The following is a 20,329-nucleotide window of genomic DNA, read 5'->3' on the forward strand; positions in this document are numbered from 1 at the left end:
CCCTAAAGTCTGGCTGCTGGCCAAGGGACCCCCCGTGGGAAGGGGCGCTTCCTCCCGGCCCCTGCCCCTGCCCTGCCCCGGGGCTATGGGCGCTGCGGCTGCACAGCAGGCCTGTGTCCTGATGAGGGCCTCCTGGGTGAGACTGAGAGCCGACCTGTGCCAGGACGCTGGGGGCCGCCGAACCCTGCTGTGCCCCTGCCGGCAGCCCTGGGCCACCCCGGGACCTGCAGAGCCGGTGGGGCCCGAGCCGCAGCAACCACCCCTCGGGCGCTCAGGGACGACACGTCGGGGCCTGAGAGGCTCGGTGTAAGGGGCACCGACTGAGGTCTGCAGAGAGCCGAGGCCGCAGCCCGCCCGAGTCCAGGGCAGGAGCCCGGGGAGGACAGGGGGCCCCCGCCTTGCCAGCCGGCGCGCTTCCCTCCTCCCACCCTAGCCTGGAACTCATCTCAACCCAACGTGCTGTTAGCTGTGGGGACCCCTGGCACAGGGGTCAGGACGTGATGTGACGTGGGCCGACCTCTGCGTCAGAATTGAGAGAGAGCAGAAGGCCTCGGTGCGGGGGGTCGCACTGGGGTCCCCTGGAAGGAGGCCAGGCCCGGGCCGGCGGCAGCCAGTGGAGCAGTAGCCCCGGGAGGGGGCTCGGAGGGCGGGGGAGGGGCCCCGGAGGGCGGCGGGGGGGGGGGGAGGGGGGAGGGGGGAGGGGGGAGGGGGAGGGGGAGGGGGGCCTGCCGGGAACCCCGAGAGAGGACCATGACCGGGGGAAGGCGGGGCCGCGGCGTCGAGATGAGGCCTGGATGCCGGGGCCTGGGCAGTGGCCTCGTGGTCCCCGGAGGCAGGACGGGACCCGGCCCCTCCCGGAGCGGGGTGAGGACCTGAGGGAGAACTGCGGGGGTCCCCCGGGGTCCCCCACCCCACCATCATGCCTCAACCCACGGCCCGCCCTCCCCGAGAGAGAGAGATGAGAGAGAGAGAGAGAGAGAGAGGCACTGGGCCCCCGCCTCGGGGCTGGCGGGCCGCCCTGGGAGGCCGGGGACACACGCGGCCCCCGGGGAAGAATGCGCCTCGGGGGGGGGTGGGGGGTGGGGGGGGACCCCGAGCCCAGGGAGCTCAGGAGCCCATCCGGAGGGAGGTTTGCCAGGGCCTGAGGGGGGGAGGGCACAGGGAGTGCCTGTGGGGGCGGGGGCCCTGGAGCCCAGGACAGAGGGGACCTGGCAGGAGGTCGCCAGGGATGGGAGGCCTGGGAGGCCCCCTGGGCAGGCTGGGGACCTGCCTTCGGGCGGGCCGCCGGGCGGCCAGACTTCCACATCCGGGTCTCCCGAGAGACTGGGGCCCTTGGCGTCAGGAGCACGGCCTCCCTGAGGGGGCAGACGGTGGACCCCCGCCCACCCTACATTGAAGGGGTGAGTGGCCCCCAAGGCAGCCCTCAGGCCCAGGAGGGGATGGCCCCGAAATCTGGGTTGCCCCTCCCTGGCAGCCCTGGGAAGAGAACCCGGGGTGTGGCCTATCCCGCGGAGACCCTCCTCCTCTCCAGATCTCTGGGCTCAGGGAGGGGAGGGCCTGGGTCTGAGGGTCTGCACTCAGGTCAGCAGAGGAGGCAGGTGCCCTGCCCTGCCCTGCCCTGCCCTGCCCTGCCCTGGTCCAGGCCCTGGCGGGGGTCGAGGTGAGAAATGAGGGGATGCCTTCCTCAGCAGGATCCCTGGGGACCAGGCCGCCCCGGCCGCTTGTGTGGGCCATGGGGAGAGGCGGGACGGGTGGGCCGACTGATTTCTCTGGACTTTGGCTGGTTGCGGGGTCGGGGTAGGGGCCCTTGCAAGGAAGGTGCAAGGAGGGTGGCCTCAGGGCCAGCCGGAGAGTCTTCCCACGCCTTGCGTGGGGTCCAGGTGAAGAGCGAGAGGCGCCCCATCCTGGCCCAGAGGGAAGCTTGAGTTGGGCCATTCCTCCCCTGGTGCGTGATCCGTGATCCGTGATCCCTTATTTGACGGCACAGGATGAACCCCCAGAGACCTTTGGCAGGCCTGCCCAGAGCCGGTCCCCTGGCTTCCTCATGGGGAGGGTCGGGGCAGCCTGGTCTTGTGGGGACACTTTGGCCTCAGGACCGCAGACAGAGGCCTGGGTCCCAGGCCCTGCCAAGGGCACTGGCAGGCCAAGGAGGGGACTTGGACTGCTGGGGGCCTCCCAGAGTGCGAGCCAACCTTCCTGTGTGCACTGGGGGGCCCAGGGCTGGGCTGGCAGTCTGCACCCTGAGGTGCCCCCTGCTTCCCTCCTGCAGGGGCTCCAAGAACTGGCAGCGCAGCAGAGGCCTTGGTCGCCGGCAGGAGGCCCTCAGGTCACAGAGTGAAGGAGGCATAGCAGGTCTGTGTCGCTGGACCTGGTGAGGTCCACGTTGTCTCCGAGCCTGGTGCCAGGGGCTCAACTCGCCCAGCCCAACACACAGGGGACTCCTTGTGTAGCCAATCCTGATGCGGCCCGCTCTCTGCCCTGGCACGGGGCCTCTCTTGGCCCACCTGCACCCCGACCAGCCATCCCACCGCTGTCTTCAGCTTTAGCTCCACGCCCACACCATGCCCCTGAGGCACACGAGTCAGCTCTGGAAGCTGGAAGAAGACCCGGGAGAAGCCCAGGGCCTGGTCAATGCCCAGCTGCCAGAGGCTGAGGATGAAGACGAAGTTTCATCTCCCCCCTACCTGTGTTCCTCTTCCTCCTCCTCCCCCCCTCCTCCTCCTCCTCTTGCTCCTCCCCTTCCTTGTCCAGCTCTGGCCTGTTCTTTGTGCCCCCAGAGGAGGGGTCTGAGACTGCCTGGAGTCCTCCCCAGAGCCCTCAGAGTGCCGGGCCCTCCCCCAGTGGCAGGGCACCCAGTGGCTGGAGCCAGGTGGAGTTTGCTGGCCCCAGTGGCCCAGAGGAGGAGATCTGGAACCCCTGGGAGGTGCCCGAATATGCGCAGCCCTCTGCCCAAGGAGGAGACACAATGCTCATGAGTGGGGCTGACCTGGTGGGGTTCCTGCTCCGCAAGTATCTCAACAAGCAGCCCACCAGCCAGGCAGAGGTGCTGGAGGTCCTCAGCCCAGATATGCAGGATGCCTGGCCCGAGATCTGGGGTCAAGCCTGTGAGTGCATGCAGCTGGTCTTTGGCGTAGAAGTGAAGGAAGTGGACCCCATCGCACACTCCTACGTCCTGGTCACCGTCCTGGGCCTCAGCTACGATGGGATGCTGAGCGGTGAGCAGGGCCTGCCCACGACCGGCCTCCTGGTGCTGCTCCTGGGGGTGATCCTCCTGGAGGGCGACCGTGCCCCCGAGCAGGAGGTGTGGGAAGCCCTGGGGGTCATGGGGGTGTTTGCCGGCAGGCAGCACGTCATCTATGGGGAGCCCAGGGAGCTCCTCACCCACGTCTGGGTGCAGGAAGGCTACGTGGAGTACCGGCAGGTGGCGGGCAGCAACCCTGCCCGCTACGAGTTCCTGTGGGGGCCCAGGGCCCACGAGGAAACCAGCAAGCTACGGGTCATGGAGTATGTGCTATGGGTTAATAGCAGGTGGCCGGTTTCCTCCCTGGCCCCGTTTGATGAGGAAGAGTGGGCCTGAGCCCCAGAGGCGGCCAGGCCCTTTCCAGCCTTTGGTGGGGTCGGCAGCTTCTCCCGCGGGATGGGCACGAAGGGAGGCATCCCTTCGGCTGCTTCTTCCCCGTGGGCGCCTCTGGGTCTCCCTGTGTGTGTGTGTTTGTGTGTTTGTTTGTGTGTTTGTGTTGGAGAAGACAGACCACTGGGCTTTCTAGGAGTGCAGGGCCAGGGCGGCTTGGGGGCAGAAAGCAGGGTGAAAAGCCACTCTGGGGGCCTGTTCTCTGCCGCGACCCGGAGATCGAGAGCTTGGTTAACATGAGGAGGCTCTTGCACATCGCTGCTCGGATTCGGGGGATTCATCAGCTTGGGAGGCTACGTGTGTCACTGACATTCCCCCCGCCCGGACCGCCGCAGCCGCCGCCCCCCCCCCCCATCCCGAACTTCTGTACATCCCCCAGTTCAACAGTTAAGAGTTTCATCCTGTCCTGAAAACCAGCTGGCCAAAGTCCACCTTCGTCCCTGTGTGGGTCCCACCCGGATCCTCATCCCAGGCAGGGCACTGGGACAGAAATGGGTTGGGAAGCAGCAAGGACGGAGGGGTCAAAGGACGGGGTCGGGTCGTGCAGCCAATAAAAAGGAAAAGTCTTTTGTTCTGGCTTCCTGTGCCTCCTGGCCCGTTCATTCTGCAAGGGCCCAAGGAACCCGGACCGGTGTGCTCCGGCATGGGCGGGGGCCGCGGAAAGGGCGAGAAAGGGCCCGCCGGAGGCCAGGGGAGCCCTGCTGGCGGCTCCCTCACGGCCACACAGCGGCTGAGCTCTGCTCCCTGCAAGGCCCTGTGTGTGAGCAGTGAGGACACGAGGGGCCCGGGGACACGCCGCCTTCGGGGACTGTGTAGAGGCCGCCGTCCGGCAGGGAGGTGGGGAGGGGTGTCCTGAGGCCTGCGACAGCCCCAAGGGGCGAAAGGGTGACGGGGGGCGGCGGCTCCCGGGGGCAGGCTCTGCAGGGTCCAAGGCCCCGGGGCCCGGGGGGGCTCTGTGGGCAGCGCGACTCCTCGTGTGCAGCTGAGGAGCGAGCAGCGGGCGGGGGACGGAGGCCGACCTCCACTCTGCCTCCAGGTCGGGAAGCGGGGACCTGAGGCTTGTGGGGGGGCGGGGGGGACACGCGCAGATTGCCTGGCGTGGCGGGAGGGCGGGCCCAGGCCGGCCAGAGTCCCTGACCTCCCAGCCTGAAGGAGGGCCCCGCCCACCTGCTCCCCCCCCCCCCCGACCCCCCAGCCTGGAGCCCATCTCCGCCGGACCCACCTGCTGGGAGCGCTGGGGACCCCTGGCACGGGGTCCGGATGTGAGGTGGGCCGACGTCCGCCTCGGAGGTCTGAGAGAGCGGAGGGCCTCGCGTGGGGGGTCGGATTGGGGTCCCCGCCGAGCGAAGGCGGGCAGGCCCGGGCTGGCGGCAGCCAGGCGAGCAGGTAGCCCCGGAGCGGCCCGGAGGGCGGCTGGAGGGGGCCTGTCGGGAATCCCGAGAATCCACGCGGGGGAAGGCGGGGCCGCGGCGTGGAGCTGAGGGGTGCCCGGAGGCAGGACGGGCCCGGGCCCTCCCGGAGCAGGGGTGAGGAGCTGAGGGAGAACTGCGGGGGTCCCCCACCCCACCTTCATGCCTCCACTCCTCCCGGAGAGATGGAGGCACTGGGCCCCCTCCTTGGGACTGGGGGGCGGCCCTGGGGAGGCCGGACACACGCGGCCACCCGGGAAATGCGCACTTGGGTTGTGGGGGTGGGGACAGGACCCCACGGAGCTCAGGATCCCCGTCGGAAGGGAGGTTTGCCGGGGCCTGAGGGGGACAGGGGCACAGGGGTTGCCTGTGGGGGCGGGGTGGGAGGGCAGGGACACAGGTGCACAGGACAGAGGGGACCCGGCGGAGGTCAGGGCCCACGCTAGAGGGGCCCCCGGGAAGCCGCGGAGGAGTGGGATGGGGCCAGATGGTGGCGGGGGGTGCTGCAAGCCTGGCACAGCCAGGTACCCGAGAGCCTGAGGCCTGGTTTGGTGGGAGCAGACGCTGAGGGGGGAGGGGAGGGAGGGTCCCGGGGCTAAGGGGAGGCGAGGGATGGACCCTGAGGGGGACAGAGGGGACCCGGCGGAGGTCAGGGCCCACGGTGAGCCCGGGAAGCCCGCGGGGGAGCGGGATGGGGCCGGATGGTGGCGGCGGGTGCGGCAGGCCTGGCACATCTGGGTACCCGAGAGCCTGAGTCCTGGTGTGGCGGGAGCAGACGCTGAGGGCTGAGGGGAGGGTCCCGGGGCTAAGGGGAGGCGAGGGATGGACCATTGACAGGGACAAAGAGGACCCCAGTAGAGGGTCGCCAGGGCTGTGAGGCCCCCGTGGGGATGGGTACCTGCTCTCACGTGGGAGTATGGGTGCTCAGACTTCCACATCCGGGCCTCCTGAGGCACTGGGGGCCCCTGGCGTCAGGAGCAGGGCCTAGGACACGTGGGCAGAGGGGAGGGCCCCGGGTGGTGCTGGGAATCCCGGTGAGGATGCAGAAGAGGCCCGGGGGACCCCGCACCCCAGCCCAGAGTCGGCCCGGGAAGGTCGTGGGGGGGGGGGGATGGGAACACGTGGTGAGGCCCCACTTCTGCATCGGGGCTCTGAGAGACCAGGGGGCTGGTGTTCAGAGCAGGGCCTCCCTGAGGGGGCAGACGGTGGGCCCAGGTCCTGCTGGGTTCCTGGCGAGGATGTCCATGGAGGACGGAGGGACCCCGCACCCCAGTCCACAGTCAGTCCCGGGAGGCAGGCCGAGTGGAGCCAAGCAGAGGCCTAGGCGCCCAGGGAGCCCCGCCAGCAGGGGTGGGGAAGAAGGGCCCAGGGAGCCTGTCCCCCGCCCCCCAGCTCAGCCCCCTCTGTGAGCCCTGGGAAGCCCCCAGGCTGGGTCATGGTCCTGATGGAAAGATGGTCACTCCCTGTCCCCGGTGGGGTCCGGGAGGAGGGGAGGGCCTGGGTGTGAGCGCCCTGGCCTCCGGTAGTCTGCCCGAGGGGCCCAGGGTCAGCTAGGGCTGGAGGCGAGGATCCCCGAGGGACTGAGACCCCCGAGGGAGTGGGTTCCCAGGGAGCCCGGAGCACCACGGCCCTGCCCCTGCTTCAGCCTCGGGAGGCTGCCGGGGGTTGGACGAGTCCCGAGCTGCGTGGTCGCTTGCTTATGTGACAGGGCCTCCCACACCTGTGGCGGTTGGGCTGGAGCACTGCCTCCAGGGTGTGGGCTGCGGTGGGGTCAGGTGGAGTGGGAGGCAATGGCCCACGTGTGGCTGGTGGCCAAGGCCAGGACTACAGGGGAACTGCAGCCCTAGGAACGCAGCCTAGAGTGGGTCCTGGGAGCCCCCAGGGCCCGAGGACCTCCTGGGGCGTGCCCTGGCTTGCCAGCCAAGTCTCCTAGAGCCTGGGGAATTGGAGGAAGGAGCAGGGTTGCAGACTGCCCAGAGCCGACCCGGGGCCTGAGGGGATTGAAGGTGAGGACCAGAGGGAGGACTGACGGACCCTGGGCCCCAGCACGTGCAGTCCAGGGAAGAAGGAGGCCCCTGTGCAAGATGAGCCCATGCTACGGTCCTGATGTCCACCTCTGAGTGTTAGGGCCTGAGGGCTTGTGCTTCAAAGTAGCAGGACCTCGGGGTTGCTTGGTGAGGGTGTGTGTGGAGGGTGTATGGCCAGCGGGGAGTCAGGGTGAGGACCTTGGGGACGTCCTGGCTGGCCCCACCTGGCCCATGAGCCAAGAAGCCAGTGCAGTGGAGTGGGGCCCTGCCCTCTGGGCAGCCCACGGAGGATGGGAGAGATCTGGCCCTCAGTGGAATGCTCACTTGTCCCTGGGGCGGGTGGGGGCAGGAAGGTGGGCTGACCTGGGGTTGGTACGGTCTTGGTGTGAGGGGCACGTCTCCTCTATGGGAGGTTGGGGGCCCGGAGGAAGAGCAGGCCCTGGCAGGATAATGTTTCAGGGAGCGGAGGGCCTGGGCCTGAGGGTCTGGACTCAGGTCAGCAGAGGAGGCGGGTGCCCTGCCCTAGCCCTGGACCAGGCACTGGCGACAGTCGACGTGACATATGAGGGGATGCCTCCCACAGCAGGATCCCTAGGGACCAGGCCGCCCCAGCCGTTTGTGTGGGCCATGGGGAGAGGCGGGACAGGTGGCCCAACTGATTTCTCTGGACTTTGGCTGGTGGGGGGTCGTGGCAGGGGCCCTTGCAAGGAAGGTGCAAGGAGGGTAGCCTCAGGGCCAGCCGGAGAGTCTTCCCAGGCCTTGCGTGGGGTCCAGGTGAAGACCCAGAGGTGCCCCCATCCCAGCCCAGATGGAAGCCAGAGCTGGCCCATCCCTTATGCATGATCCAGGAAGAATCCTGGAGACTTTGGCAGGTGTGGCCAAGGCTGGGCCCCTGGCTTCCTCCTGTGGAGTGTTGGGGACCTGTGATCTTGCAGGGACAGTTTGGCCAGAGAAGGACAGGGCCGGGGCAGTCTTTTGAGAGGCTGAGGAGGGGACTCCCCACCTTGACTGCAGGAGACCTCCCAGAGAATGTGGCAGCCGTCCTGTCCACACTGGGCCCCAGGGCTGGGCTGGCAGTCTGCACCCTGAGGACCCTCCTCCTTCCCTCCTGCAGGGACTTCAAGAACTGGCAGCAGAGGCCTTGGTCTGAGGCGGGGGTCCCTCAGGACACAGAGGTGAGGAGGCGCGAGCCAGAGCCACTTGGCCAGGTGAAGTGCACGCTCTCTCTGAGCCTGATGTCAGGGGTTCTCCCAGCCCAACACAGGGGACCCCTCTGCAGGGGAGCCGGGCACGGCCCCCTGTCAGACCTGGTACCTCGGGGTGTCTTGGCCGGGCTGCCCCCTGACAAGCTCTCCCAACTCTGTCTTCAGGTTCAGCCCGAATCTGACACCATGCCCCTGAGGAATAGCAGCGAGCTTTGGAAGCAGGGAGAAGACCTAGAGGAGGCCGAGGGCCTGGGGATGCCCAGCTGTCTGGGGCTGAGGAGGAGGAGGAAGGGGAGGAGGAGGCTCCACCTTCCCCCTCTACCCCATCTCCCCCATACCACCTATCTCATCTCTCTCTATCCTCCTCCTCCTCCCCCTCCTCCTTCCCCTCCTCCTCCCCCTCCTCCTTGTCGTCTTGCCCTTCATTGTCCTTCTCTGGCATGGTCTTTGGCCCCCCAGAGGAGGGGTCTGCTACTCCCGCGGCCCTGAGTGCTCCCCAGAGCTCTCAGAGTGCCGACCGCTCCCCCAATGGTGGGGCAGCTGGTGGCCTTGGCCAGCCCGAGCCTCCTGGCCCCAGCGGCCCAGGGGAGGCGGGAGATGAGGAGCCCTTGGTGGAGGGCAGTTTCCGCATGAAGACGGCTGCCCTGGTGGTATTCCTGCTCCTCAAGTATCGCAACAAGCAGCCCACCAGCAAGGCAGAGATGCTGGAGGTCTTCACCCCAGAATACCAGGACGACTTCCCCGCCATCTTGAGCCAAGCGTCCATCTGCTTGCGGCTGGTCTTTGGCCTAGACGTGATTGAAGTGGATCCCAGGGAGCACTCCTACGTCCTCAACCCCATCCTGGGCCTCACCTGGGATGGGATGCTGAGCGATCAGTGGGGTATCCCCAAGACCAGCCTCCTGGGGCTGGTCCTGGGGTTGATCCTCCTGCAGGACGGATGTGTCTCCGAGGAGGTGTGGGAGGCTCTGGGGTTCACGGGGATGAAAGATGGCCAAGAGCAAATCGTCTGTGGGGAGCCTGGGGACCACCTCACCGTCTGTGTGCAGGAAGGCTACCTGGGGCGCCGGCAGGTGGCAGGCAGCGACCCTGCCCGCTTTGAGTTCCTGTGGGGGCCCAGGTCCTCCGAGGAAACCAACAACCTTCAGGTCATGGACTTTATGCTCCAGGTCGGTAGCAAAAACCTGGGGTCCTCCCTGGTCCTGTGAGAACAGATTCTGAGATAAGGAAGAGGGAGCTGCAGCTCCAAGGGCAGCCAGGCCCTTTCCAATCTTTTGTGGGGCCGGTATGAAGGGAGGCCTTAGGGTGCTTCCTCCCGGTGTTGTCCTGTTGGGTGTGTAAAGAGAAAAGCCTGGGCGTTCTCAGGGGTTAAGGGCCAGGGCAAGTAGGGGGAAAGCAGGGCCAAGAGCCTCCCTGGGGGCCTGGGCTCTGCAATGACCCTGGCATCCAGAGCTTGGTTTCTTTGAGGAAGCTCCCCATGTTTGTTCCTTGGGACAGAAGGGTTCCCCAGCCCAGTGTGTGAGTGACACGCACCCCTTTGAGATCATACTTGCCAAGCTCAAGTGTTAGAGTTTTGTCATGTCCTGCATACAATTTGGGAGACCTTCCCTCCTTGTTTGGGTTCTGGATGAAATCACAGGGCAATGGCGTTGGAATCTGTTGGAAAGGCCAAGAGTGCAGCAGGCAAGTGCTGGAGTATGGAAATAGGAAAATAAACCTTGTTCACTTCTCATTTCTACCCCTGCCGTGTGCCATTTTTCCAAAGCAACGTCGATGTGCGCTGCTGCATTCACTTGGTTTTTCAGGAACGGGAGAGAAGGGTCCTAACGCCAGGGGAGCCCTGCTGGCAGCTCCCTCATGGCCACACATCGGCTGAGCTCTGCTCCCTGCAAGGCTCTGCGTGTGAGCAGTGAGGACAAGAGGGGACCAGGGTCACGCCACCTTCAGGGACTGTGTCTAGCGGCGGGAATCCCCACGGGAATGCGGGGAGGGTGCCCTGAGACCTGCGCCAGCTTGCCAGCCCCGAGCTTTTCCTGGAATTGTGGGAGCTCTGTGTTGCCCCCAGAGGGGCAAGAAGCCTACCCCGGCGTCACGGCCATTGAATCCTATGTGGTCTTGGAGGGTCGTGTGCAGACAGCTCATTCTGCTCAGTTTCTCTTCGGTTCCCCTTGCTCTCCCATCCTGGGATATGTCACAGGAACAGCAAATTCTTAAGACAGGGGGTGTGGTGGTGGACGTTACAATAAGGCTGGACCTTCTCCCAACCACTAACGGTCCTCATTTGTCAGTGGTCCCGTGTGCCGGTCTCTCCTGAAATGGGACAGTAGCAGAGAATGGCAAGTGGCAGTGCATCAGGGGAAAGAGCACATTGCCAGCCCATGGAGATTTCTGAGGTTCCTGCCACAGTAATTGCAGCAAGGTGCTAGGATTGAGGAGGGATTGCTGCCCCTGAACCACCACAGCCAGGTGAGTGTGCAAAGTAGTGACCATCAGATGTGATCCTGCCTTGGAAGCACCCGCCCCACAGCCGGTGGATGCGTAGGGACATTCTGTAGACGAGCCTCTGTGCCCCACAGAGAGGCCCTGGTGGGCAGTCCTTCCTGCCACCTGACCCTTGGATCCCCGAGTCACGGCCATCAAACCCCTCATGCCCCGCACCAGGTTCCTTCGGGAGTCCGGCAGCCCGCTGCCCAGTGGCCGGGGCAGGATCTGGGACGTCCTGCTTCTGGGGCCCAGTCGGCAGCCCCCACAGCCTCTGCTGCCCACCCTGCCCTGTCTTTCCTGACCGTGGCCTCAGCCTGCAGACCTTGGGGCTTGGTCCTGTCTCCCCACTGCCAACTGCTCTCTCCCCAGTGCTGCTGCTCACAGGCACTCATCTTGCTCTGGCCGTCCCTCTCTGCCTACTTGTGCTCCCGGGGGTGCTGACCAGGGTTCTCTGGCGGTCCATGTCCTAGGGGCTGGTAAATGACACTCCTAGCCTGGTGACCCTGGCGACTGTGCCAAGTGGGTATTGTCAGAGAACTCCTGGGTTATAGCCATCGTTCTGTGAAGCTGGTGTCCTCGTGAAGGCCACTGCGAGGTTGGTTCTATGAGGCTAAGGCAGAGACGGGGTGTGTACCTATCAGCCATCCCCAGAGCCGCCGGGACCCTAGGGTCCCGAAAAGGGTACTTTGAGCAGAGGAAAGTGTAGTGGGTGATGGCAGTGGTGACCGGGATGCTCCCCCACACCCCACAGGCCCCCTGGCTCACATGAGGATTCTGTAAGAGCCGGGCAGGAGGGCCTTTGGGTCCCCAGGAGGCAGGAAGTGCAGAAGGTCAGTTACCCCACGAGAGGGGGAAGGAGGAGCACCCACCATCCTGAGGCTTGTGGCCTTGGGACAAGTCCCAGGATCAGGCCCTGTGGGACAGCCCCGGCTGGATGCGGGGACCCTGCATGCTCTCCTGGGAGAGAATTGACTGCTGGGGCCCGGGGTTTGATCCAGGCCACCATGGACTGCTGGCACGGAGCACTCAGGATGCCCGAGTACCAGCATGTGGGTCCTTGGGGAGGCATCTCCGGGGTGCCAGGTCCTGTCCCGCAATGTCTGTATTCACACACAGCGGCCAGGTGTCTGGCAGTTGTCAGCAGGCCACGGCGGATTATGCACGAGGTCCCCTGTCCTCAGCAAGAAGTCCTGACATTCTCTAGATGCCCTGAGCCGGTGCCCTGACAGGCTGGCAAGAGGCGCCTCAGCTGCGGTTCTGCTCCTCAGGAGCCCCCGTGCCCAGCGATGGCCAAGCCTGCTTTGAATGCACCCCCTTGGCCGGGCTCTGACCTACTGTCTGGCCTCTACCTGCCTGCCCTGTGTGACAATACCACTGGCACCTGCCCTGGGCCATTCCTGGGCCCGACTTGGGCCTCCCTGCCTGTCCTCAGGGCCAGAGTTAGCCAAGCCAGGCTGTCCCCACCCCCAGAGAGAGCGGGAGTGCCAAGGATCCCCGGGACTGTCCCCTGTGGGGATGCAGTGCGGGTCCTTAGACCCCCTGGGTTGAGTATTCACCTGCTGACCTGATGGGTGGCTGACGTGCAGCCTGCCCAGGGCAATGAGCCTGCGGGATGACATGGGGCCCCATTCAGCTGGGCGACAAGGGGCCAGACTCGGCCGGGGCCACGCCTGAACCCCAGGGTGGCCCTCGAGGGAGCATAGCTCTTCCAGCCCCATGCGTGTGCGATCCTCTCCTTCCTCACACACTCGGTCCTGCCCCCACGTGTCCCTGGGGCCTGGCATCCAGGTAGAAAGGATCGTGACCCCGAGGCGCTACTAAGAGGTCGCGTGGGCAGGGGTCTGTGTCAGGCTGCTGGTGGCATCGGTGCCCGGCACTCCCACGGTCCCCCAATCATGGGACGTGGAGCGTCGGCAAGATGACCCCCCCCCCCTCGGAGGACAGCTGGACCCCTGCTGGCGGCAGGGAGGACCCTGAGGTCCACACCTTCGGGCTTGGCCCCTGGAGGGCGCTCACCTGCTGGGGCGTTGTACGGCTCCCCCTGCCCCGATGGACGTTCCGCTAGCCTGATCGTGTGCACGGTCACACGGCTCATACGGTCACAAGGGTGACACGGGCATAGTCTCCCTGCAAGGTCAAGCATTGCTGTACTTTGGCAGGGTGCCACCCCGACGTACAAGGCCTGGTCCACATTGGCGTCCACAGACATCGCGGTCGTTAGCGTGTGTCTCGGGCCTGCTTTCTCCGGATGTGGAGATTGGGAACCAGGCAACGCTCATCTTCTGATCCCGGGCCCGTGAGGAGGGAAGTCGTTCTGTCACGCTGAGGATGTGTTACCCAGGCTCAAGCAATCAATAATCAATCGTGGCAACACGTGGATGCCTCCATGATATCCCAATATTAATGGGATGTGGGGGGCTTCCAGGAGGGTGAACACCTCCACATTCCAGGAGAGTGGTGCCACCCAAATCTTCGGGCACAGGTGGCCCTGTGTGCAGGATCCTCCCGGGCCTCCCCCACGGGTTGTCTTCCTGTTGACTCCCAGGGTGTCCACTGGTCATTGTTAGGGACCAAATCGCCGTGCCTCCCAGATTCACATGTTGCCACCATACGCCAGCACCTCCGAATGTGTGTGTTGCTGGACTTTGGGCCTTCCAAGTGCTGACGGGGTTCAGACGGAGCCAGTGAACATGAACTCTAAAGCCATATGGCTGGTGTCCTCAGGAAGAGTAGGAGGGGACGTGGGGAAGGCGACAGCGCCTGGGGCGTGCACGCACGCGGGGGGGACCGTGTGCAGAGGCGGCAACAGTGTGGCCACTCGCAGAAGGAACAGAGAGGTCGTGAGCCTGCCGGCACCGTACCCTTCAACTCCCGGGCTTCAGATCTGGGAGGGAACCCATGACTTTTGTCCTGGCAGCCGGGACACGCGTGCTCGGGCATGTTGGAGTGGGCTGCGTGACTTCTAGCTTTTTGAAAACTCGCACGTGGGCTCCCAGGGTCGAAGACCATGCTCCTTCCACCTCATCCAGGGAACATCCACTGTGTGACGCTGGGGACAGATGGGCACAGCTGTCTTCCGGCCCCGGGGTCTCCTGGTGCCGGGCGAGGAGGCGTGGGTTCCCCTCCTGAGCTCCGGGCCGCTCGGGTTCTGCTCTGTGGGAAGCCGGCCGTGTCCCCGCAGCCCCTCATGTTCTCGCAGGTTTGGAGGCTCCAACTTCAAGAACCAGGGTTTAGACCATTTGGTTTCCGGGGTGGGCAAGCCTCTCTTCCCGGCTCAGAAAAGGCCTTCGTGTCACTGGGTCCCTCCCGCGGTCCCCACCTCTGTGCGCAGGTGGGGCGGGGAGGCAGATGTCCACGTGTCCTCCACTTCTCATGGGGACGCTAGGGCTGCCGGATTTGGGCCGATGACCTGCATGGCCTCGATCACCCTCCCGCCTCCCTAGGGTGCCTCTTGGCACAACCAGTGGTCCCGGGGCATAGGGCTGCACCAGAGCAATTTGGAAGAGGACTCAGCTTGGTCCCTCACACAGGGTGGGGATGCCTCCCGGTTCTATCCGGTTCTAATCGGGAGCCATCTGTCCTTCCCGATTTTGGTCTGTGCGGGTTCATTTTGGGGCTCTACTAGGTTTCCCGGGAGGTCCCCACCCCACTAGCTTTGGAACTGTGACCAGCAGGAGTGGGCAATGCCAACAGGACAGCCCCGGGGCTAGTTTAGCTCATCTGGTGGACATACCATCCTTGGTACCTGAGCTCAACCCACCCCCCAGCCGCTGGGCTCGGCCCCCGCTGTCATGCCAAATCCAAGAAAGTCACCGAATACCTCCCAGGGCCAGAGACCTAAAAGGGGGCTAAAAGGGGACCCTGTGCCCGTCCACAGGGGTTCCCAGGAGGCTGGGGCTGCCTCTGGCCTAGATTCGGGTCGAACCCCGTTAGGACCCTCCTGATGGAGGTCTGGGGCTCCCACTTCCCTGGCTGTACCTCCGTGCATCCCGGGTGGCGGAGGTCCCGGAGGAGCCTGGGGGCTCCCGAGGAGCAGCTTGGCTTTTTGCCAGGACCACCCTGGGGAGGAGGAGGTTCCTTTGCTTGGAGGCTGGAGGAGCACAGTGGGCCCAGCCCTCCAGGGACCTGGCGGCGACGTCCATCCCAGCAACATGGACCCCCGACCATTTCTGAGGGCCTGCGCTGGGCCGAACATGGTGGCCTGGGACGTGTCCCTGCACCTTGCACCACTCCACTGACTTGCTAGAGCCGGAGGTATGCACAAGACCCTGGCGGAGCCTCTGACATTAACCTGCCAGTCTACGGTGCACACTTCCCCGCAGAGGCTTTCCTCCTGAAGGTTCTCTCCAAACCCCGCGGCTGTCGCCCCCACCCCAGGGAGTGCCCAACACCCGAGCCCCTGCTGGCATCCCGGCCCACAGACCAAGCCCCTCTGGTGCTTCAGCCTGCCGGGGCTGCGGGCAAGCTCCGTCTTCCATGTTGCTGAAGCGCCTGGAACGGACCAGGTGAGGAACCTCAGCACCTGGCCTCGGACTTCTCTGGGGCTCGAAGCCACCCCCGGCGGCCCGGGGCCGCGAGCTCGGCCACCAGGCCATGGAATGCAAGCTGCCCCTTAGCCAGAGACATGCCACTTTGCCAGAACGTTGGCCTCATGGTGGCCTCACACCCCTGAAGGCCCAGCAGGCCACCGGCTCACGGGAAGGCCAGCTGCCTTTCTGGAGGACCAAGAATAGGAGACCCGTGGCCCTGCAGTTCCCAGGGGCCCAGTGCTGAGCCCCAGTGGGGCAGGCAAATCCATGCTAATCAGGAAGTTTGGAGGAGGAGGCACTAGTGGGCAGAGTGGAGAACTGGGGACAGGGCGGGCTTTTGAGAGTGGCCTGGATCAGGAAGTGGTTTTCGTTTCAGGGAAGGACATGTAAGAATAATTCTTCCCCTGCCAGAGTGTAGAGATAAGGCCCGAGATTGGATTGGTGGGTCCACCCCATGGACCTCTGTCCTCTGTGGGGAGGGAGCCTCTCGGGGGCAGCGCAGGCTCCTTCCCCATCTTGTGTCATAACCCACTCGTGGGATGGGGCGCTGAGGGCTGTCCCTAGCAGTGGGTTGTGACGGCCGCCATGGGGCTTGAGCGGGGAAGAGCCACAGAGCTCCTGCTCCTAAGCTCACTGCCACGCCATCCTGGCCTAGAGGATTTTCTGTCTTTGCTCCCTTGCACAACCCCAACTTGGGCCCCACGTTCCGCAGGATGCCAGCTGCACTAGCTGTGCGCGAATGACGGATCTCGTGCTTTCTAACTCTTTTGGTGTAATAGAGATATTGTGCTTCTGTGTCTTGTGTATGTTGATCAAAGGCCCTCGATCCTGCGCTGGGCTCTCAGGGACACGGGCAACCCCAGGGATAAGTCGGCAGCAGCTCCAGGTCTGCAGGGCAGGAATGCTTTGTGCTTTCTCAGCAGGGAGAACGAGTATGTGGAGTGCGTAGCCGACTCAACGACCTCGTTTCTGCCAATTAGAGCTGGCTTTTCTGCCGTAGTGTTCTCTTGAACCCCTCGACCTGCAGTGTTCCACGGGAGACGCCAGGTCTTAAGTCAGTTGCGCCATGACGTGACCTCCCCCCACTGGAGGATGGGAAATTGGTCTGAACAGGAAGAGCTGGAACAGGAGGCAGGGTTAGGAGAGGCCCCACCGGCAGACAGGTGCCGGGGGAGGCCGGGATGAGTTGAGGGTTGTCCAGACGTGTAACCCGGGATTCCTGATTCAGACTTCTAGGCCCGGGGCACGGGCCTCACTTTACATACCAGACCCATCCTTTGCTGGGTTGGGCCGGGCCAACCTCGCACAACAGGGCGTGTGTGTGTGCGTGTGTGCCCGTGTGTGTGCACGCGGGTGCGTGCACGTGTGTTTTAAACATGAGTTGGTGAGGATAGGTTACGGTTAGTAACCCTGGACCCAGGTCCAGCTGCCCGGGGATGGGGGTAGGAAGCAAAGGCTGATTGTCTTAACCTTAGCAATTCTGGGCTTTTCCTGGCTTCCAGAGAGACCATAAGGCACGGCCCCTTTGCGGCGCCCAGAGCCAGAGTCCTGTCCTGCTGCAGCAGTGATTAGGGTCGTGGTAGCAAAAGGATAAAAGGAGGTTTTCCTCAACGTGCGGCCAGATCACCACAAACCTACCTCACTGTGTTCAAATGGGACACGTGCGCTGGAACGCGTCCTGGGGTGCATGTCTGCCCCTGGGTCCCTGTCTCCCCTGTTGCAGCCCCCTCTCGTGACCCCATTTGTCTGGGTTTTGTAGGACTTCATGCATGGCTGACTGTGTGATTGCTAGGTGGCCTGGTTTGTGTCAATATAATGTGTTGCTCTTCTCCATGTTCTTTTGGGGCTTTATTGTTGACAAACTTATTTTTGCATCGAGAAAACTAGCCAAAGCATCTTCCAGAAAAGAATCTGCGCCAGGAAGAGAATATGAAACCCAGCTCGATGACCCCTCTCGAAGTGTGGCCTAAAGATTCCGACGACTCCACCCTCCCACCGGTCACCCTTTGGCACCTTCACTCAAGAAGGGACAGAGAGAAGGGCAGCCTGGGGCTGCTGCGGGTGGGAGGGGGTCCATCCATCCTACGGCCATGCCCCCATGGAAAAGCAGGTGATTCTCCTGATGCTTGTCCCCCCTGGGCCTATCCCTGTGGCCTGATATTTCAGCCAGGTTGCTCCTGCTGACGTTTATAGAAAAGTAGTTTTCCCAACAGGGTGTGATCCGGCTTGGGGGGCATGTGGAAGCCCCAGATCCAGAGGCCAACTCAATGTACCTCCGATGAGCTGAGGTCTTCCCGGGGTAAGGAATCTTAGGAAGGGGATGAGGACGTGGGTGTGAGTGTCAGTTCCTAAGGGAGCGGGCTGGGCCAGAGTGATTTGCCGTGGCCGGGGCAGCGCTACACTCAGGGGGATTTATGATTTATGAATCAAGCAGGACAAGACATGTGTTCTGTTTGCTGACCATCAAACACATCCTGTGGTTACTTGAGACGTACCTCCCTTGACCGACATAGCAGGGATACCAGTCTCGGCTCGTGCCCGGGGTATGAGCTCAGAGATCCTTCTCTGGGCTGTGCGGCTGGGAGGATCAGTAAGAGGTGGCCAGGCAGGGAAGCCTCTCTAGCACATTCTCCCCCTCGTGCACGTTGCCAACTCCTCCCCAACTATATTCTGGCTTGGCACTCGATGACCACCGGAGATTTCTGTGTCTCCAGACTTGAGAGCATTTGTCTAACAGCAAGTCCTAAATAGCTGTGGCCTCTGGCTTCCTGTAACGCACATCCCATCAGCAGCAGATGAAAACCCTGGGCTGAAACACCGCCTGAGTTAGCGCAGAGCCAGCCAGGGCAATCTAGCCAGAAATCACAGGGCATTTTATGGCAACGTAAGCGGTCCTCAGCCCCTGGTGTCACCAGGTGATGCCTCGGGACCACCAAAGTGCCCGTTTGAGGGTGGACTGTCTCGAGCCTCGAGGATCCTCTCGGCAGGCTCCACAGCTGTAACAAGGTGCCTGCATGGTCCCCAGCCAGAGGTCGAGTATCCAGGGTGTCCGTCTTTCCCTCTACACTCTGTCCGTTCAGGCTGTACCTGAGGACTCTTTTGAGATGTTTGGCCACCCATGCCCACCCGAGGCCGTGTGCACGCTGGCTGGGAGTTCCCGTGTCCTGAACCACGTCTAAAGTACGATGCACATGGTAGCGTGGAAAAGGAGGAATCGCTTTATTGAACAGCTGCAGGGAGCAAAACTTGTGCACTCTGCCACCTTTGTCACACACCAGGCAGGGAAGGCTTTGCCACTCCAGATGCTCCGCCTCTCCCCCGGAGACAACAGGCTGCCAGGACCTGGGGCCCGGGGGTACCGGGGGTATCAGGGGTGCTGGGTGTCAGTGGGGCCAGGCTGAGACACGTCTGCTGCCTCCCGTGTTAAAACCTCCCCTTCTCTCCTGGGTGAGTCCGTCGGTGCCCCTGTCCCTCCTGTAACAAATGCTGCTTGTCCTCAGGCAGGAGGCTCTCAGCCTGGAAGTTCTGCGTCCCTCTGTGCTCACTCGCGGCTCTCCCAGCAGCTCTCGGAGCTTGAGGTTTCTTTGGTGGATCGGAAGAGGCAGCTGTGGGAGGGAAGAGATGTTACAGCCTCCCGTGTCTATAGCACAAATGTAACTCCAAGCACATCCCCAAGTTCTGACTAAGTCCTGCAGTATAGGTAATGATGTTCCCTGCCCTACAGCCATGAAACCTGTCCACCTGGAGCCATAGTACCCTCCTGACCTTGCCTCCATCTCACCAACAAGTCAGAGGCAGACCACATTGAGGAGCCTGCAGCTCCTTGCTCAGGGCTTCAGTGAAAACAGAGCCTACCAAATTTCCCCTTTGCTGACTAATGTCCTAGGGAGTACACACCTTCCCAAGTCCCTTCGGTGGAGGGTCCTGCCACCCAGCTGTGATCCAAGTCCTTGGTGTCTATTCAATCTTCCCATGTCCCCATTTTCCCCACCTTGAATTCATACCTTGAAACACTTGAGGTTGACTACCAAATTCCAGAATCCAAACTGTCAATTGACTGTCTTAGAGCAGAATGCTGCCTACCTACCAGGCCATCAGCCATCCCTAAAGGAGACATACGTTCATCTGTTGTTCCTTGCTCTGTCCTTGGAAGGTCTGTCTGGTTTCCCCAACCCAGTCATATCAAGACAGTTCATCTTGTGACAACGACCCTGTCACAAAACTTTTTTGAGCTAAGAATATAGTTCTGCTTATGAAAATATAGGTAAAACCCCACCAGATCCTCAGCAGTACACTTACTGTCTGCTGTGAAAAGTTTGTTCCATGTCACAGAACAGTGTATGTCCATTCCTTGGAGCAGTGAGCTTTCAAGGTTATGTTCACTTCAATGCCTGAGAAATAATACACATTAAGATATTGGTAATGAATTCGTATTTCAAACTCAAACAGATTCTATGGAATGACTTATGAGACGAATCAGATCATTCACTGGAAATCATTGCAATCATTCTCCTAGGGAGAGTTACCAACGATGATTAGAGAGCTAAACAAATGCTGGGCTCCTGCTTGGAGAGCCTTTGCATTGAAGGAGGAAGTCTTGATGAGGAACTGGAAATACCAGCTGCATTTCCCTATTGGATGGCCTGAATCCTCTAACCTACACTCATGTACACAATTACAGTTTCCATCTGGATCTAAATTGTAGGCTTATTTATTTATTTATTTATTTATTTATTTATTTATTTATTTTTGACTAGCTTGATTTCTCTGTCACTAGAATGGTGGAGTTGCTAACCAGACACAAATTCTTAGGTTTTGACTTAGGCAAAAGTGAACTAACTTACTGCTTATTTGCCTCACAGTCCCAGTAACAGTGATTGGAAAGTGAAACCCAGAATTCAGGCTGTGCAGGCTCTTGTTTCTTGGTAATGGCATTGAATGTGTACACCGGCAGGAGAGGGGCCACAATGTTCCCCCAATTAGAAATAGAGTTAAAAGTCTCTGTCTCTTGGGCAGCTCAGATGGCTCACTGGTTTAGTGCCGC

The 20,329-nt window shown here is 62.6% G+C and overlaps 2 protein-coding genes across 2 annotated transcripts; both read left to right on the plus strand.

Moving 5' to 3' along the window:
* The first annotated feature begins 2,258 nt into the window (after positions 1 to 2,258).
* LOC119868339 (melanoma-associated antigen 8-like) lies at positions 2,259 to 4,209 on the plus strand. The gene has a single exon (XM_038586647.1). The coding sequence runs from the start codon at positions 2,966 to 2,968 to the stop codon at positions 3,575 to 3,577; it is 612 nt and encodes a 203-aa protein (XP_038442575.1). The 5' UTR covers positions 2,259 to 2,965; the 3' UTR covers positions 3,578 to 4,209.
* Positions 4,210 to 8,180: 3,971 nt separating this feature from the next.
* On the plus strand, positions 8,181 to 9,967 carry LOC119868246 (melanoma-associated antigen 10-like). The gene is made up of 2 exons (XM_038586648.1): positions 8,181 to 8,242; positions 8,438 to 9,967. Exon 2 carries the CDS (start codon positions 8,713 to 8,715, stop codon positions 9,478 to 9,480), a length of 768 nt encoding a protein of 255 aa, XP_038442576.1. The 5' UTR covers positions 8,181 to 8,242; positions 8,438 to 8,712; the 3' UTR covers positions 9,481 to 9,967.
* The last annotated feature ends 10,362 nt before the right edge of the window (positions 9,968 to 20,329 follow it).

The sequence above is a fragment of the Canis lupus genome, chromosome X, assembly GCF_011100685.1.
Source record: "Canis lupus familiaris isolate Mischka breed German Shepherd chromosome X, alternate assembly UU_Cfam_GSD_1.0, whole genome shotgun sequence".
Lineage (NCBI taxonomy): Eukaryota > Metazoa > Chordata > Mammalia > Carnivora > Canidae > Canis > Canis lupus.

Excerpts from the sequence above, each read along its gene's own strand:
- LOC119868339 (XM_038586647.1), top strand. The coding sequence starts at position 2,966 with ATGCTCATGAGTGGGGCTGACCTGGTGGGGTTCCTGCTCCGCAAGTAT.
- LOC119868246 (XM_038586648.1), top strand. The coding sequence starts at position 8,713 with ATGGTCTTTGGCCCCCCAGAGGAGGGGTCTGCTACTCCCGCGGCCCTG.